Raw genomic sequence first — 18004 nt, 5'->3', positions numbered from 1 at the left:
GAATCACTGCTTCACCGTGTCCACCGTGTACAATAAAAATAGTTGTTTTGAATCGTGCAACTATTCCAGAGAATTTTCTATCGTTACATTCCATTTAGCATTGTTTAAATAGTACAACAATAATTATTTATTATTATAAAGTTGCATCTCTTGTAACCAATTCCGCTCTACTATTTATGATGTGGACTACTTTTGAAAACAATTTCTCTGACGTGCTTCAAGATTCAACCAACGTTGTTGCCCAACTTGTTTCATTGACGAATTATGCCTCAATATCCACGCAACCGAAATAATCGTGATAATAAATGCAATCTGAATCGATTCTTTTCTGATCTTTGGATGATCAATGAGAGAGAGAGAGAGAGAGAGCCATTATGCCAATTGATTAATATTAAATTAATAAATAATATTAACTAGAATATTAAATTTTAAAAGATACGCGTTTCTATCCTTTTGCTCGGATCTTTTTATCAAACGTAATTGAGGGGATAAATCTAAATTGGATCGAATTGATTGGCGATATTTTTCGATCAAGAATGACGGAGAATTTAAAGAAGGAAGAAGTTTGTTGAATTATCGTTTAATCAAATATGATAACAAGGATAATTTTAAATGTTTGGAGAATTTTTCTCATTATGCCGGAAAAGAATTAAAGTTATCGAGTTTCTTTGCTTAAATCTTAACAATTTGTAGGATTATGAAAAATATTCCTTGGAATTTTAGTAATTATTTTAAACGTTTCTTGCTCCCCATTTCTCTTTTATCTACTCTTTCCTTCTACAATATATAGTTCGTATATTTTTAATCGATAGAAATATTTAATCTTTCGAAAGTAAAGATAAAAAGAGAGCGGAGGTTAGATGAGAAATTCGAAGAAAGCATACCACTAGTTCACTTCCTTTTATTAACACTATTATCCATTAATTCCTTATCCAAAATATTCTATCTTAAGTCAAACGCATCTTTATTATTGTTAAAGTAACGAAACTGAATAATTTTGAATATTACACGGTATATAAACGTGGTGTTTGAACCGATTGCTCGAAGGATCACCTACTATCTACTGTAGGAATGTATAATCGTTTATATTATAAGCTTTAAATGAACGAATGTTGGTTTGCTTTAATCGTTTGCGCCTAATTGTAATAATTCTAACTATACTCTAATGCAAAAATATATCGTTGCTCAATTCTATCCAATCCGTATTCTATTTCTAACTGTCCGATCTAGAAAACTATCGTTTTGGCCTTGGTCTTTCCTCCAATCATTACTTTTCGTGAAAATATGAGTTAAGTGGGGATTAGAGGGACCAATAGTCGCGTTTGGAGGTTTCGAAGGATGGGCCTTCGCGGGATCGCAGCGTGTGGGGGTCAGGATGCTTGCTTCCACGATGATCCGTTGCAAGGCGCTAGGCGCGCAACTGTGAAGTGACGGTTGCTGCTAATATCTCTGTTTAAATCGATGGAAAACATTAGGTAGAATTGGGCATTAAGCCGTTGAAAACTTATTAAAATACTTGAATAATATTTGATCATTTTACAAGTCTTAGAGTCTGTTCCTAACAGTTACATTGAATAAAAAAAATAGTTTATCGATTGAAAAGAAGAATGAATAACGAAATATTATCGCAATATTCTGCGATAAAAATAAAAATACGTGTAGTCATCTAAGAAATAGAAAATATATCTTCGCGCAATGTTCTCGTTTTTACTTTATATGGTCAAGTTATATACGTTTCTTCTTTTTATATATCGTGAAAAGTGAAAAACCTTCTAGAAAATACTAAATAAGAAGACAAGAACTTCCATAAAATAAAATATTTAGCGCATTACGTTACATTTTCACGAGAAACTCGTTTAAAAAGAAACGTTTCTTTCGATATTTAGATCCGAATTTTCAAATCCGTTCAATCCCATTTTTTTTCAAAATTACTTCTCTTATTAGAAGCTTCGAATATTCCGAATACTAAATATAGCAATATAGTGTTGTACACTTCGAATTAATTGGGATGAAATGAATGTTAAAATTCATCCTTTGTGCTAGCTCTTAACTCCAAGGATATGATTTATGATAATATTAAGGGATGAGCATGTTGCTAAAGGTAAATTGATAAACTTGTGAAAATTAAAAACTCAAAAGATGATTGGCCGATAGAGTTTCCATTTCAATTTTTGCATTACTTTTTGCATAATATTTGCAAATATAATAAAATCATAAATCGAGACGTATTTCGAAAGAAATAAAATGCGGAGGAAGAAGTGTGATGCATCAACATTATTGCTTGTGTGTGGCAACTGGAAAAGATTCGCAATAAGAAAGTTTATTATTTAAAATCGGATCATCAATCTCGTGTCAACGATTGAATTTACGATTTCATTTTTCCGAAACTGTGTCGATCAAATCGTAAAAACCTGAAACGTGGAGAAAAGGATTAACACGTTTGATTTGATCAATAATTTACACGTGTACGCTACGATAAAATTCTAGATGGAAAATTATACGTGCGTGAAAAGCGGTGCATGGAATTATTTAGAAGGGATCGGAGGAACAAAGAGGTTGAAAGGGGGAGAGAGGAGGAGATTTTTTAATGCAGCGAAAATAGAACGACGGAAAATATGAAATGAGTCTATTAAAAAATCATTGGACGGAGTTTCCCGAAAGAATAGGTTGTGCTATTAAGGGAAACGGAAGGAGGTCATCAACGAAATATTCATCGAGTCTTAAATTAATCGATTCAGGTTTCAAGCTGGTTTCAAGTTGTGATTCAAGAACTTGTGTAAGAACGAAAATAATTTTTTAATTCCTTTGACCGGCAAGGAATTTAGAGAATTCAGAATCATTGTACCAATGATGGGGGAAATTTAATAGTCGAAGTTACGAATAAAATTACTTCGATAATTTATCTTTCGAAAATAATTGCAAATAATCGTAATAATAATTGCAAATAATTAATGTGAAATAGTTAGATGAAAAGCGAATAAATGTTATTCGAATACTTTAATAAGCAATTATTTATAAGTAATTTTATTCGAAATTTTTAACTAACTATTAACTACTTAACTACTTTTTCAACTTTGGATTAATATCTCTAACTCTGTATTATACTAATTATCTAATTATCAAACTTAAACAAAGAAATACTAGGTATTAATCAGTCCAATTAGTCACGATCGAATCGAATCGGTTCGATTTTCCATTTAAATAATCGAATTTTTACGCTTTATCAGGAAGTTGAACAAGAAACGATCGAATAGAGGAAGCATGGAAATGATTGGAATGACTATAGATTTATACATAGTATGGAATAAGCAAAATGGCTGATTATAGAAATTCGATTGATCCAGCTTGTGGCTAAATCATACGTATCTATATCAAGCCAGAATTCAATCATGCATAATCGAATCAAGCTTCGATAAACTAACGCGTCCTCATGCAGAACCACTAATCTCAAAATCAGAGAATCGATCGCAAACTCGGGACACCGTCACGCAGAACTTCCAACATCGTCGATCCCTTCAACCCGGGTCTCGGGCTTTCAAACTTGCGGCATGCGATATCAATAATCAATACTTTCCGGTGTCAAATGATTGCTCAACGAAAGTTAAACTTAAAGCGTGTCGTGCGCGAATATTGCTCCTTTCGTGGAGAATGGAAGATAGATTAAAGCAAAGAACTTTGTATTTGAATTGAATATATATGTTTTATTTTCATCCTTAAGAAGATGAAAAATTGAGCGTGAGATGCGTTTAAATTGGATAGAACGATTCAAAGTGATCTATATTTCCTAAATTTCGACTTTAAAAAAATTAAAATTGGATAAAATTGATATTAAGGAATGGATATTATTATGACAGTGATAAACTTTCATCTTTCGAAAAATTAGAATTTCCAGACACTAAAACTTATTATTCGAATGCTCATGTATGATTAAAGAAAACAGGGGACAGAAAATTAAACAGAATGAATTACAATTTTATCAAATTGTTACATACTAAGGCATGGGATTACTGACTACATTTCAAAGTGACAACATTCTAAATGTTCACTTTTTAAAAAATTAGAATTGAATAAAATTTTCAAATACTAAATTTTACGTCCTAAATTTTCACTTTTCAAAAAAGATGAAGAATTAGAATTAAATAGAATTGTCAAATATATGGAATTATTATGACTATCCAAAGTGATCCCGAATTTTTTATCCTTTGAAAAAATTAGATATATTGCAACAACTAAATTGAATATAAAAATCGTTATCAAGATAAAATATCGAAAAATAATGATACCATAAAATAGAATGTGTACTTCACGTAGCTGCGTGAACGCATGTGTTCAGGCGTTGGCCAAACAAGTGGCAGAGTTACAAAGGCCTGGGTTGCTCAAAGCGTCGCGCGCGTGCAACCTCTCTGACGCTATTGACACGCAACTCTCCTCGTTTGCTCCTCCTCGCTTCTCACGAATTCTCGGTGTCAACGTTCCCGCGTATAAATATTTGCCCGTTCGCATCGCCTCGAGATTCGCAAGTGAAAGCATACCGCGGTACATATAATCCAAACTCGTAAAAAAAACTCATCCACGCGTGCCGCGCCGATTTGTACCGACGAAACCGATTCCCTTTGCCGTCACTGTAAACACGACGAGATCTAGATCTCTGACTCTGATATTCTCTTTTACACGAACCAATCCTTAGTGTCGCTCATATTCGCCAACTTTTCTTGTCGAATGTTCACGTATGATTAAAGATAAGTAAAATTGAAAAGATTAATTAAGCGAATATGTTTATGTGAAATTCGAAAATTATAATAGCCAAATCTTTATCCGCGGTATACAATTATTATATTTGTTTTTAAATCTTTCAGAGAAAATATTTATATTCTTCTGTTAAGGATAAAAACTTGTGAAGCGTTGTCAGATAGATTTTATTTTCAACAGCTCGAGTATTTTTAATAATCTAACAATAATTTATGAGCAGGTATAGCTCTCTAACGCCAATGACAAAATTTAATAAAGTTAAACTTACGAATGAAAGTTACTTCTATAAGTTACTTGAATAATTTATTTTTCAAAATATAATAATAATCGAAATAATTGTAATGCCAAACGGTTGAGATAATCGAAAATATCAGATCAATTATAATAGCTACGAATAAATATTATTCAAACTTTTTAATAACTAATTATTTATAAAATAATTTTATATATATAATTTATAATAATATATAAGATACTCGATTTAAACAAAAATATAGCAGCAACGGTCAGTTCAGTCATAGTTGCGCGCCTAGCGCCTTACAACGGATCATTATGGAAACGAACATCCTAACCCCCACACGCTGCGATCCCGCGAGGACCCATACTTCGAAACCTCCAAACGCGACTATTGGTCCCTCTAATCCCCACTTAACTCGTATTTTCACGAAAATGATTGGAGGAAAGGCCAAGGCCAAGGCGATAGTTTTCTACATCGGACAGTTAGAAATAGAATACGGATCGGATAGAATTCAACAATACGGTTTTGTATCAAAGTATAGTTAGAATCGTTACAGTAATTGATCAGCCACAAACCAGCATTCGTTCATTCAAAACTCATAACATAAACGATAGTAGAATTCTACAGTAGATGATAATAGTACAGTAAATGATAATAATAATCATCAGTTCAGGTATCACATTTGTGTAATATTCAAAGTCGTTCAGTTTAGACTCTATCTTCTGTAAATCAAAATTAATATAGATTCCTATTATATATGAAAAACTTGTTTATATGAATAAAGTTCTATTGGATTATATTCGAGATAGAATTATGATTTAAATATTATTAGAGAATTAATAAACGAATGAGAATTTGAATAAAAGTATATCTATAAAGCGTGATAGCTTGCACTCGAAAAAACTCAAGGAACCAATAATTTTTCATAAATTAATACTTTCCTTTGGATCATTGTCTTCTTTTCAACTTATTTTTTAAACTAGACTGTATCTAGACTAATATTAGAATATTTTGTTAAAATTTATATATCGAGAGAGAGAGAGAGAGAAAGAAAGAAATAACGAATCATTCGTGTCATTGCTCGCTAGTTAAAACTATTGGCGTGCGTTCAAAATTCAAATGTCAAATATTGCATGATTGTATAAATACGTTTACACGTGAAATTTGCTCGATGGATTTATGGTTAATCCAATTCGTTGATTCTAGAAATGATATTTACTCGTCGTGTTATCGAATAAAGCGAAATGACGTGTATTTAATATTCAGAATTGGTATATTCTTCGTATGATAATGTTTTAAATTTAGAATTTATTTACATATTCAAATTTCTATTCAATTATACACGCAGGCTAATTTTACGAGACATCGATCGATACGTGACAATAATTAATGATTAAAGATTATCGATTATTATGATTATCGTATAATTAGGTATTCAATGATTATAATTAGCCAAGTAAGCGGTAATTATGGCCAATTAACGACAGGAAGGATTACAGCGTGTCCATAGAAATTGATTAACTCGTTAATTGCAAAGTGATATTACACTTGTACAACTTGAACTAACTAAACTTTCAGTTTTAAACAAAACTAGATGAATTGATAGTCCCTGTTATCCTTAATTCGGAAAATATAATTTTTTTCTACATTATATGTCTATATGTACTATAATGTTTAAATATATCATTATCTTATTATCGAGATTCAGTATGATTAAATTGAAACTGAATATTAAATATTGAAACGATGATTAGATTTAGATCATGAATTTCAATATTGTTCATAGTTATTTTCTCGACGAAAGGTTGAAATTAGTTGGTTACCAGTTCGTGGATAAAATTATTCATCAAGTTTTTATTGTCCGTTGGAAATTCCACTCGTTACTTATTTGTTACATTTTGATTAATGGCAGTTTCTACGAATATGCTAAAAATGTACGACCTCGTTTAATTGACCCAGACTGTTAATTTTCCATGGAAACGATCCAATTGAGAAAAAAAAAGCAAGAGATAGGAATTGGCCAATACGAACAATTAATTATATCGGAAAAAAAGACTTATTCAATTTATAACCTATGCATGTTTAGACATTTAGGCAAACCTATATTATGTGAAAAATTATTAGGGAACAGGTCGTGAAATGATTCGATTAATATAAAGAATATTCAATAAGAAAGGATATATTTAATAAAGGAAATATACAGACACGAGTTCAAGCATTTTTATACACACACATATACACATATATATATATATGTGTATATATAAACTCGATAAAAATATTCTCGTCGTTTGATCCGAAAAAAAAAAATTGATATTCTCTCATAATAATTAGCTCCATGTTATGGCAATTAGGAAAATTAATTCTCGTCGAAAGAGAATTAACGCAAAGCACAATTCTCATTTAACTCTTTATGCTCGGCTCGAATGAAGGCAAAAGTGGAAGCCGTTCTCTCTGCAAATTAACCGAATCCAAGTGTGCAAAGGTATTCGCGTTGCCCCTTGATCTCAAATGCGAAACCCCCATCGCTATTTACGAAATAATCTTCCAAGTCGAACAATTTCTAGAACTTTGAACGCTGCGAGTTATTTTACGAGAGAACAAAATTCTACTTTTTTCTTCCTTCTTCTTTTTCTTCTTCGCGCTATGTAACCGAGAATAAGTTTTCTCGAGAGCCCTTTTTAAATTTCAATCTCAAAAGTTGTAAACAATTTTACAAATTAATTATTTAAAGAATATTTTAAGCTCATCATCACTGAACAATGTTACAAAGATTTTTCTTACACGTTTCTTACTCGCTCGTTAAACGTATAACCTAACCTAACTTTCGAAGAAATTTCTTAAAAATCTTTGATATATGTGTGTGATATTGTGATGATATTAAATTTATATTTGTATGTAAAAATTATGGATCATCATTTTTGTAAACAATTTTATTCTTCGATTTGCAAATTTGAAACTTTGTATCGAAAATGCATCAAAAGTAACGTACCGACGTAAATAACGCTTTCTTTCTTTCTTTCTTTTTTTTTTCTAAAAAAAAATTCTTTCCATCAGCGCCCCTCGTTTCGTTTTCCCTTCATTCGCTCGATAATTAATTATCTCGTGAATCATCAAAGCCGATCGAACGTCCCTCGAGAGGTAAAGCAGAGCGACATCAGGTTTCGTACTTGCTCGTACGCCGAGACGAAGTTTTTCTTCCTTCGAAGCGTGGCAATTTTAATTTTACGCGCTCGAACGAGAAATATTTTCCAAGCGGTGGATTTATCTCGGTACAATAAAACAAAGCTTATTAATTCTCAGACTTCTATCGATCGAGAATTACGAAGCAAGGAAGATCCAAGTCAATTAATACAAAACATGATTTTTGAAAATTCAAAATTCGTTCCAAAAATTATTTCTCTTATTCGAAAATTCACTGTTCTCATTAAAAAAAAATTCATTTTGACATCCGTCTAATTGATGAAGCAAAATTGCAATTAATCGTCCAATCTTTTGAATTATTTACACGTGCTGTATACAATCCTTCTTCCGTACATTACCGAAGAAATTAAGAGTGTTTATCGGCTTATCGATCTCGCCTTTATAAATATCAAAGTCGAGTGGGATACTCGGGATACTCTTTTACATCTATCTCTTCGATAAGCTAACCCTCGTCGTTAAAATATTCTTCTCTTTTTTGCACGGAACAATAACGTATGAAACTTGATAAATCGAGATAATACTTTCTTCCTAGCCTCCTTATAATAATCGATATCTATTTATGAATATTATTCGATTATTATTATAATATTATTATTCGAGCTGGAACGAAATTCATGCAGTTCTACGCATTCTCGTTACGAGAATAATTGACGAAAGTTCTAGACGAAGAAGAACGTCGATAAATTAATGCCGACTTTAGCCTTGAAAATTATTTCAACTCAGCATAAAGAAAAACGATCCTTCTTTCTTCAAAACAATGTTTTGAACACGTCGAATTCGAATTAATCGCGACATTTGGAAAATTTGTGGGAGATCGTCACTCACATGATTTTGTATACAAAAGTTTTGACTTCTATAATCGATTTTCCAAGAAATGTGTTACTTTATCGATACCTTCTTCTTTCGTACTTCCATGCAGTATGGAAATTCTTAAATCGGCTTAAATTCGGGAAAATAGGATGCAATAAACTTAAACGTGGAAAACCGGTGTCAAAAAATCATCGGATTGGATGAGCTACGAAAGATCAGAGAATTACATTTTCCAGAAATTTAATCTTGGAGAAAGCTTAGCCGGTAGAAATTTACAATAGTACCACGTGAACTTATATTACTTACCACGGGAAGAAACAAAACTTATCCCTCTCCTTTATCTTTTTCATTATTGTTATCCGTGTTTTCTTTTAATCTTTTGTTGAAAAATCTTCAATTTTTGGATGGAATTCTAAAAGAGCAAATACGTATATCAAAGACAACAACTTGCCTATAATTGGAAGCGAAATGATGAAAAGACGATCAGGTTACGCTAAATACGATTGATAACCACACCCGCATGACACAATTATAAAGGATCAGGATCAAAATTGCAACTCGCAATTACGACTAATAGGGTTAAGCTGTTTCCAATTGCGGCGAGCACGGCCCTAAGTTATAAATGTAGCGCGCAAACCACGCGCTAATGCGGACAGTTCGAAAAAAAAACCGTCGATCCTTAGTGCAATTCCAAGTTTTTTGATCAAACTTTTTATGCAAAGTTTCTCGAAGTTTATAAAGTAATTTATAACAAGCTTTACTCGCCTTTCCAAAGAATACTTCTTTGCCCCTTTTTGTTTCTTTGTTTCTCTTACCTTCTTCGAGATAATATTTTGATCATATTCGATCGAAATACTGTATTAATAGTATAATAAACGGCAACCGGCAGTATATAATATAATATAATATAATTATATATAATAGGTAGAATATAGTTCAGCAAATATATCGTGTTTTCTTTTGGTGGTTTGTAAAGCTGGAAGCGCGTTCAACATTTGTGTGCACATTAAGAAAATTTTTTTCTTTCTGTTTTTATGACTCTAGCTGAATACTAACCCAAGCTTTTTTGCTAGTCGATTTCTCCTTCTCTCGAAAATTCTTCGACTTAACGAGTAAGCTGTTAGTAGAGACACATCTGTTCTTAATTTTGTTTCTCTTACCTTCTTCGAAACGACATTTCGATCGTATTCGATCGATTGTATTACTAAATTATAATATACGGTTATGTAATATAAACGATAAATGATAATGTTTATTATTAGTCTAGTAAATATACGTCGTCTTCCACGATCTTTTGATGGCTCGTAAAATTAAATTCTCTTCTTTTCTTTTTCTTTCGCTTTAAGCGTATTCAACACGCAACTAAGAAAATTTTGTTTCTTCCCAAAGAAACTCGTTATTTACCATGAAAAGAAAACTCTCTCTTCTTTATCTTTCTCATTATTGTTATCCGTTTTTTTTTAATTCTTTATAAAAATTGCTCGTACAATCTTTAACTTTTCGTCGATGGAATTCTGAAATACCATTATATATTTTTATGACTTCAGCCGAAGTAGTGATCCAAGTCTTTTTTTGTTAATCGATTTCCCTTTCTCTTCGACCTAGTAAATAAACTAAAGTTAGAGATACATCTATTCTTGTTCGTGGATAAAAGTAATCGGCACACTACCGTTCCTCTCACCAACAATGAACCTCTGATGTCGGAAAGAATGTAATGCGATGCTAAAGTATGTTTGCCATGGAAGCATTGTCAACTTAGCATGCGCCAACCCATATGTCATCCGTCGATAGTGTTTTGACAATGGGACGTGTCGAGGAGCAGCATAGATATTTCTTTTCACTGGTGCGAGTGTGCAGCGATAATTCATCCCCAGTGTCGAACCAATGCGTTAACATGTTTGGTCAGGTTACATGTGAAAATGTTAAATAACTTTGAACTGTTCTGCGAAACGCGATAATTTCTTTTTCTTTATATATATATATATAAGCAAATTTGGCAAAAAAGTCGATCAATTTTTTGAAATTTAAATTCAGTAAGATAAATTTGTCACTTGGTCCACACTTTGGATACGCGAAGTACAAGATAAACAAAGGTATGAATAATAAAGGTTTGGAACATACGTGGAGCTGTTTCCTTAAGCGGTCAGGCACGGCGCAGTCAGGGGTTCCTCAAAGGGTTTTAATTAAAGCAAACCGAGCGGTTAATTCTAGAATCCATTACGGTCGTACACGTTTATCCACGTTAGTCTTCAGGATCAGCTTGCGATGTGTTTAAGCGCGTGTTAATCGTACATACGTACGTACGTACAGATTTGCGCCTCGATCAATCGACAAGTGCCTAAGAGCCTTTTCGACCCATTGTTCGCCTCGATAATATGAAAATGAATGGCCATCGATTATCGATTGGTATAATACGAACGTGTAATCGAGTGGCGTCGAAAGTGCATATTAAAAAAAAAAAAAAAAAGAAAAGAGAAATAATAAAATAATGGTGATGGCGTGAAAAATGGTAGGCGTTAAAAATTCAAAGGAAGCGAAAAGACTAATTTAACCTTTAAAGAAAGATTTTTTTTTTTTTATGTTATTGTTACAATTTCGAATATAATGAAAGGATTGGAAGGATTTATCCGCACATTGTTAAAAGTCATATACGCGAATACGCGATTAAATACACTTGTAGTATGGCATGTGGAACGAACAACAATCTAATTTTCTTTTTTGGTCAGTTTTGAAAATCGATATTGCGCATTCGTTTCGAATACAATTGGGAATAATTTCCTTGTTTGTTCGAGAAGCGAACCATCTCCTGAAATAATAATTCCTCGTTTGCCTAACTACCCGATTAACTTTGCATCACTTGGATCTTTCTGTTCGATTCGACCGATAACAATAACAACATTGGCATCGACCGAGTAAATTCCATTAACACGATTAACAATTTGAAATACAGTAAAATATCCATACCAAAGTTAATATTTTAAAGGATGGATGCTTCACATTCGCGTAACTGTGTTAGCTTTTCGCTTTTGCTTTTATCGCGCAATTTTGTGTAAATTTCTCGTTTTCCTCGCACCTACCATACGCTTGCGCAGAAAATAGACTTAACTTCCACACACGTAGTACCTCTTGTTTTCAGCTCAGCTCCAAGATTTCATGCATTGCATTTGTTGCGGTGTCGAAGAAATTTACGGGGATGCGAAAATATTTTGCGAAAGATGTAAGGGAAAATCGGTTCAATGTAGAATGCAAGTTATATCAATTTTATAATTTTATAAATAATAAGATTTTTAAAATTTCTCGAAAAATGGCGCGATTAGAGCAAAACTTTCGGTATCGAAGAAATTTAATATATGGAAATATTTTATGAAAAATTTTATAATTCGATAAATAATACGATTCCAAAAGTTATTCGAAAAATAGCGCGATTGATAACAAAATTTCTGATATCAAATAAATTTAAGCAAATGTTTTATGAAAAATATAACAGTATAAATTAAATCCACGGAATCTTTAATTCATCGATAGAAAGATAAAACCGAAATTTAATAATATACGAATGTTTCCAAGGTTTTTCAAAAAATCCAATGATGCAATTAAAATTTTTGGAAACTCGTAAAATTCTCACACGGATTCTCTCACTTTTATCAAGGAAATTTTATTACACGAATATTGTTAGGAAAGGTGTATAATTGGGAAATATTTCCTCTCGCGTAAAGCCACGACAATAGGAAAATCATGAAATCAAAAAGCAGAGTAGAACTGCTTTCAAATCTCCCCTCGTTCCGAAGTTCGGTTTTCAAAAAAAAAAGGCTGGAAAAATCTATAATAGCGCAATTAGAGCTAGAGGACTCTTTGGGATCGAAATCGCGCCACCGCCACCTATTGTTACGGACAGCGACCACGTTCCAACTTCCAATAGATAGTTCGATCGATCCCGATTTTCAATTTGCGCCCCGCTGAAAAAACGCGGAGCCATCCTCGTTAGACCACAACCCGGGGGATTATTATTCCTCGTAGAGGATATTATCGTTAACTCTGTTCCCAACTTCTATTAATTCGTTTCTTTCGTTTCGCTCTCTTTCCGCTCGAGGAAATAAATCGTTACATTATCCATTGCATCGCAACAGTTAAATTATTAGCTTGTACCATGCCTAAAATTTTACGTTAATTTTAGAATAAACGACAATCAAACTTTATATTTTGACTTCTTTTTTGTATCAGTTCAACCGTTTTTTCCAGAAGTGAATATTATTTCTGCACGAGTTTAAGCTGGGCTACAGTAAAGTATATCGAAATATTAGGTTAGCTTTCGGAGAAGATTCTGTCGATTAGAGCGGACCGTTTCGGTGGTCGTTTCAAAAATTCAAATCTGGAAATGAGAATCTTGAAAAAGATAAATTGAAAGGCAAAGCGGAGGCAGAAGAGTTAGATGTATTTCGAATGATAATTTTCAGACGTTTGCAATGAGTAAAGTGAATAAATTAGAAAAGAGGAAAAAATGTGCTTATCGCTCGAAATAAACTCTTTTGAATAGAATTATAATTTTGTGTACGATAATCGTACGCGATCTGGACAATGATTGAACGCTGATAAAAATCGTAAACAAACACCGAAACCATTATTACGGCCGAAAAAAATTATGGTATATGATCTGTAAAGGGAATTCGTTGTTCTTTTCTGAATACCGCAACAACAGCATTCTAATGCCAAAAAAATCGATTGAGAAACAACCCGCGTTAATCAATATATATGGATCTATTTAATTCACCGGATATTTCACCATTTACAGTTGTTTTTAAAAAATAAAATATTAGACGCTCGAGAAGCTGTAATCGCAGCATTCGAAGCTAAAACCACGAAGTTTTATAAAAATAGAATACATCATGGAATCTCGTTGGGAAAAGGTGATTAAAGCCAATGACTCGTATTTGATCGAATTATGATCGAATAAAGTTCATAGTTTCGAATATCGTTTTTCTTCCGAGCAACAAAAATGGCAATTTCACGTAGTACGATTTAATATAAGTTTCTCTCTTATAATTTCAATTCGATGCATTCTTCGTTTCTTGCTTCTTAACCTCTTTCTTAGAGCAATTTGTTACTGTAATTTCTGCAATTATCCTGTGGCTAGATAGTTTCTCATTTCTCTTTTACCCTTGAACGAATTGAACGGTTGAGCATCGAAGCGAAAACTTTTTGTTTTGTTCAACGCTCAAGTTGCGATGGTTTTTTGTGGAAGAAACGTTTCTTTTTATCTTATCGTTGGAATCATCGTTCCGTTTCGAAGAGGCTCGGTTACATTATTTTGTAACTCGAATACCGAGTCGAGAGACCTTTCGTGTATCGATAGAAAAAACTGCACGCTTATGTTTCGTTCCAGCAAGGAATGTTTTATTTATATGTAGTATTTTGTGGAGATAGAGATATATTTATATATCATTTAAATTAAAAGATATTCTAGAGGTTTCCTTGCTTACCAACACTTTCATGCTCGGCTAACGTCGGTGGAAAAGAATAAGTTTCGAAGAAAAGCGCGCGCAAAAAAAAAGATATCGAAGATAGAGAATAGCGTTTAAAACGAATCTCTCCCTCCTTTTTATAATCCTTTCTTCTTTATTCCTCGTAAACTTATTTTGCGTTCAATCCTACTCCGCCTGTGGAATTCTTTCGTTTCGTTATTCCATTCGTAATAATTAATAAGAAAAAAGAATTACGAATTATTCATAAAGAAGTCATCTTAACTTTTTCGCTACTTTAAAATTGCTCGATGCACAATGCAAATTGCAAAAAAATTCTTCAAATCGAGAGAAAAGAGTTTCAACAAACACATCCGAAAATAATTCCTTGTTTATACAGGATGGCTCCGGATTAAACTGCATCAGTATGTTCTACGAGTGAAGAATAATAAAAGAATGTTATACAAACATAGATTTGCTTCCAAGAAGAAAGAAGAAATTTATGTTTCCATTTCAAAGTGCCGTCTCCTGTTATGAATGCAAATTGACGACATTTTAGGAAAACTGAATTTATCTCACTCTTCGAATATTCATTTTTATCTTGCTCTGAATTCAACGAAGGCACTAATTAATTAATCATTTCTATTAGCTCTTTTTGCAAAACGTTTGAACGATTCACGATCGTTTTTTTCCCCAGTGATAAAAAAGAAAATAAAAAATAAAAAATCTAGCGGTGCAAGATCTGACCATTTCCATCTTTCGTGAAAATATTCGTGAACGAATTCGAGCTCGCTACTTGACTAATTAAATTTCATATTTTTATTATAATTTTTTTATATAAAGCATTTTCGCGAACCTATGTTTATATAATATTCTTCGTAGAACATACTGGTGCAGTTTGATTGTTTAATTTAGAAATACCCTATATATCTAAAAAAAAAAAAAAAAAAATCTCCAAATTATGGAAAGCGCAACAACGAGAGAATAGATAGATAGATAGATAGATAGATAGATAGATAGATAGATAGATAGATAGACCTCTTTCATCTTCTCCACGAAGTGGGAGGAGAATCATGTTTCGCGCTTTTCTCGTAAATTTTTTTATCGACACTGTCCGCTCAACCATCGTTACAATAAAACGTTGATAGTTTCCAAGACGTTGGAACTGAGGGCTGAGTTACGATGGCTTCCATAAAGAAGGAGGGGGGGGAAGGATCTTGGACCTCGAGAAATACGCGTTGCGTGAGAAAAAGGAATGGAAATCGGATGGGTAATAAACGGATGGTCGTAAATTAAAAGGATTTAACGCGATGAAATCTGAATTTTATTCCCGGATGACGTGGAAAGGGCGAGGTTCTCGTGGTGGACAGAAGTCGGGAATTGAAACGATCCTTCCCATTGTGCCGTTTAGAATTTCGTTGTTTAAAGGTGGTCCATTGTCATCCTGTGCGCGGTGTCTGAAACAGCATCGAAAGCAAAGAAAGCGAAAGAGGGGAGCTTTGCCGTGCACCCACCATAAACTAATTGCCAGGGGAAACGGGTTCTGTTTTGTCAAGTTGTTTTGTCACGTCTCTCGCATGGAAAATAATTAATTCCATAGTAAAATTTTATTATATAATTATGCGCTTAAATATTATTAATTTAGAAATTGAATGATATTTTTTCCTTAGAGTTAATGGCAATGCTTAAATTTTTATACAAATTTATATCGAATGTATGAATTTGATGTTTCGAGAAATTTATATATTCAATATGCCAATGCTTTCCTTCGAATATGATGTTTCAAAAATATATATCGACTATTCTAAACGAAATAATTTCTTCGTGGAAGTGAAATTTTTGGAAAAAAGCGCGTTTTTTTATCAAACATAATTTATCGTGTATTTAAATTTTTATACAGGCTTATCGAGCAAAAACTTTCTTGAATAAACGAATTTGATGCTTCGAGAAATATGTTCTACGTGAAATCGGCTATTCCTATCGGAACGATGTTTTTTTCAAGTACGAGTACGAACAGGGACCTAATTTACCGACAAAACGACGGAAAAAATGGATGAATCATAAGTAGCAAAGTGGACAAAGCATATTCAATTACGAGCGGATACTAAATTCTCCGGAAGTCTCGATTCCCGAGAGAATTATCGACCAGCTGTATTTCCTTCCCGGACGGCAAATAATCCAAAGCGCAACAAATAATTGCTCGGCAAATAGGAAAGTTGAAGCGGTCTCCTCGGTCCAATTAGTCATCTTCTCGCTTTCGAACAGTCAATTAACTTGGAGAAATTCCTTCAGCTTTTATTTTTTTTCGTTTTTCGCACCTGTTTCGAATCGATCGATATCAACGCCCCCCTCGAATTCCGCTTTGAAGCGCGAATCCAGACGTCGCGAATTAAATATCGTTCAAATATAATTTAAACTCGATGCGATGTAATGTAATAAAAAAACGCTCGAAACGTTACCGTACATTCGCGCTTTCTTCTAGATCGCTATTATTTTATTAATTTTCACATTTATTAGTCGTGAAATGACAATTTATCATTCGCAAAGTAACCTAATTATACAAATTTTAAGCATTTTTATTTGCCATGTTTGTGATCCTTTTTCACCGTAGATAGAAAACAAAACGAGAAAAATGATACGTTTGATACGTTTGTAATTATATTCGAATTTCCATCTGTTTATCTTGATTCCTTTCATCGTTCGACGTAAAGCAGTTTGATTGAGGGCAACCCTGCTAATTATTACTTGGTTCGTCAAACCAAAGGAAATTCAATATCATCGATCTCAACACAGTTGTGCGATACTCGATCGATAACAGCTCACGCCAATTCTAATCGACAGCCCTCGACGCTTTTTCGCTCGTTAACCATTCTCTCTCGAAAGAAGGAGAGGAAAAAAAGATAGAGGAAAAAAATGACGAAACTTCTCCTTTGACAAACACTTCTCTTTCCTAATGTTAATAAAAAAAAAAAAAAAAATTAAAAAGTAAATTTAAAAAATGGTCGCTTAAAGAACTGGAAAATCCATTGAACGTTGCAGGCATAATCGCAGGGGGCGGTGGCGGAGGGAGAGATCGGTACAGCGGTGGTTCCGCTTCCGCTCTGAGCTGTGGTGGCGAGAAGATTCGAGAGGATAGGCAGGGAAGAATGGTGGACGGGAAGACGAGGATCAGGAGAGAGAGGGAAGAGGACACGAAAAGCGCGGACAACGTGTCGAGGGGCGCTCCCTCGAGGCAGAGTTTGTTGGAGCTGGTCAGCAGTAAATGCATGAGCCGCCACACGCCCACGCATCATTACTATCATCAGCAACAGCAGGTACCGTACCTGATCATACTTTGCTTCCAGGTTTATCCAGCTAAGGATGTTTCGCCAGTTATGCATCGATGGATAGGCTCGATACTAATTACGTTATTGTGACGATGGGATTAACCTCGATTCGCGTTTCGGTCAACTGTAATTAATCCGATAATCGTGCGGCTTTTCATCGGGCTCGACTGGCTGGACCGTTCAATCCAAAATTATCTCTTCGTATATTCTCTCTCTCTCTC

At 33.5% G+C, this 18004-nt stretch overlaps 1 protein-coding gene across 1 annotated transcript in view; it reads left to right on the top strand.

Annotated features, from left to right (window-relative positions):
- LOC122714662 (cyclic nucleotide-gated cation channel alpha-3) overlaps window positions 1–18004 on the top strand; it is a 128367-nt gene that overhangs the window by 49609 nt on the left and 60754 nt on the right. Inside the window, exon 4 of the mRNA XM_043936195.1 lies at window positions 17497–17771. Within this exon, the coding sequence (XP_043792130.1) occupies window positions 17497–17771 (275 nt within the window). The remainder of the gene's footprint in view (window positions 1–17496; window positions 17772–18004) is intronic.

The sequence above is a fragment of the Apis laboriosa genome, unplaced genomic scaffold, assembly GCF_014066325.1.
Source record: "Apis laboriosa isolate Shangri-la unplaced genomic scaffold, ASM1406632v1 scaffold34_cov151, whole genome shotgun sequence".
Classification (NCBI taxonomy): Eukaryota; Metazoa; Arthropoda; class Insecta; order Hymenoptera; family Apidae; genus Apis; species Apis laboriosa.
Note: the sequence above shows the minus strand (reverse complement) of the source record. Positions and strands in the feature narration are given on the sequence as shown.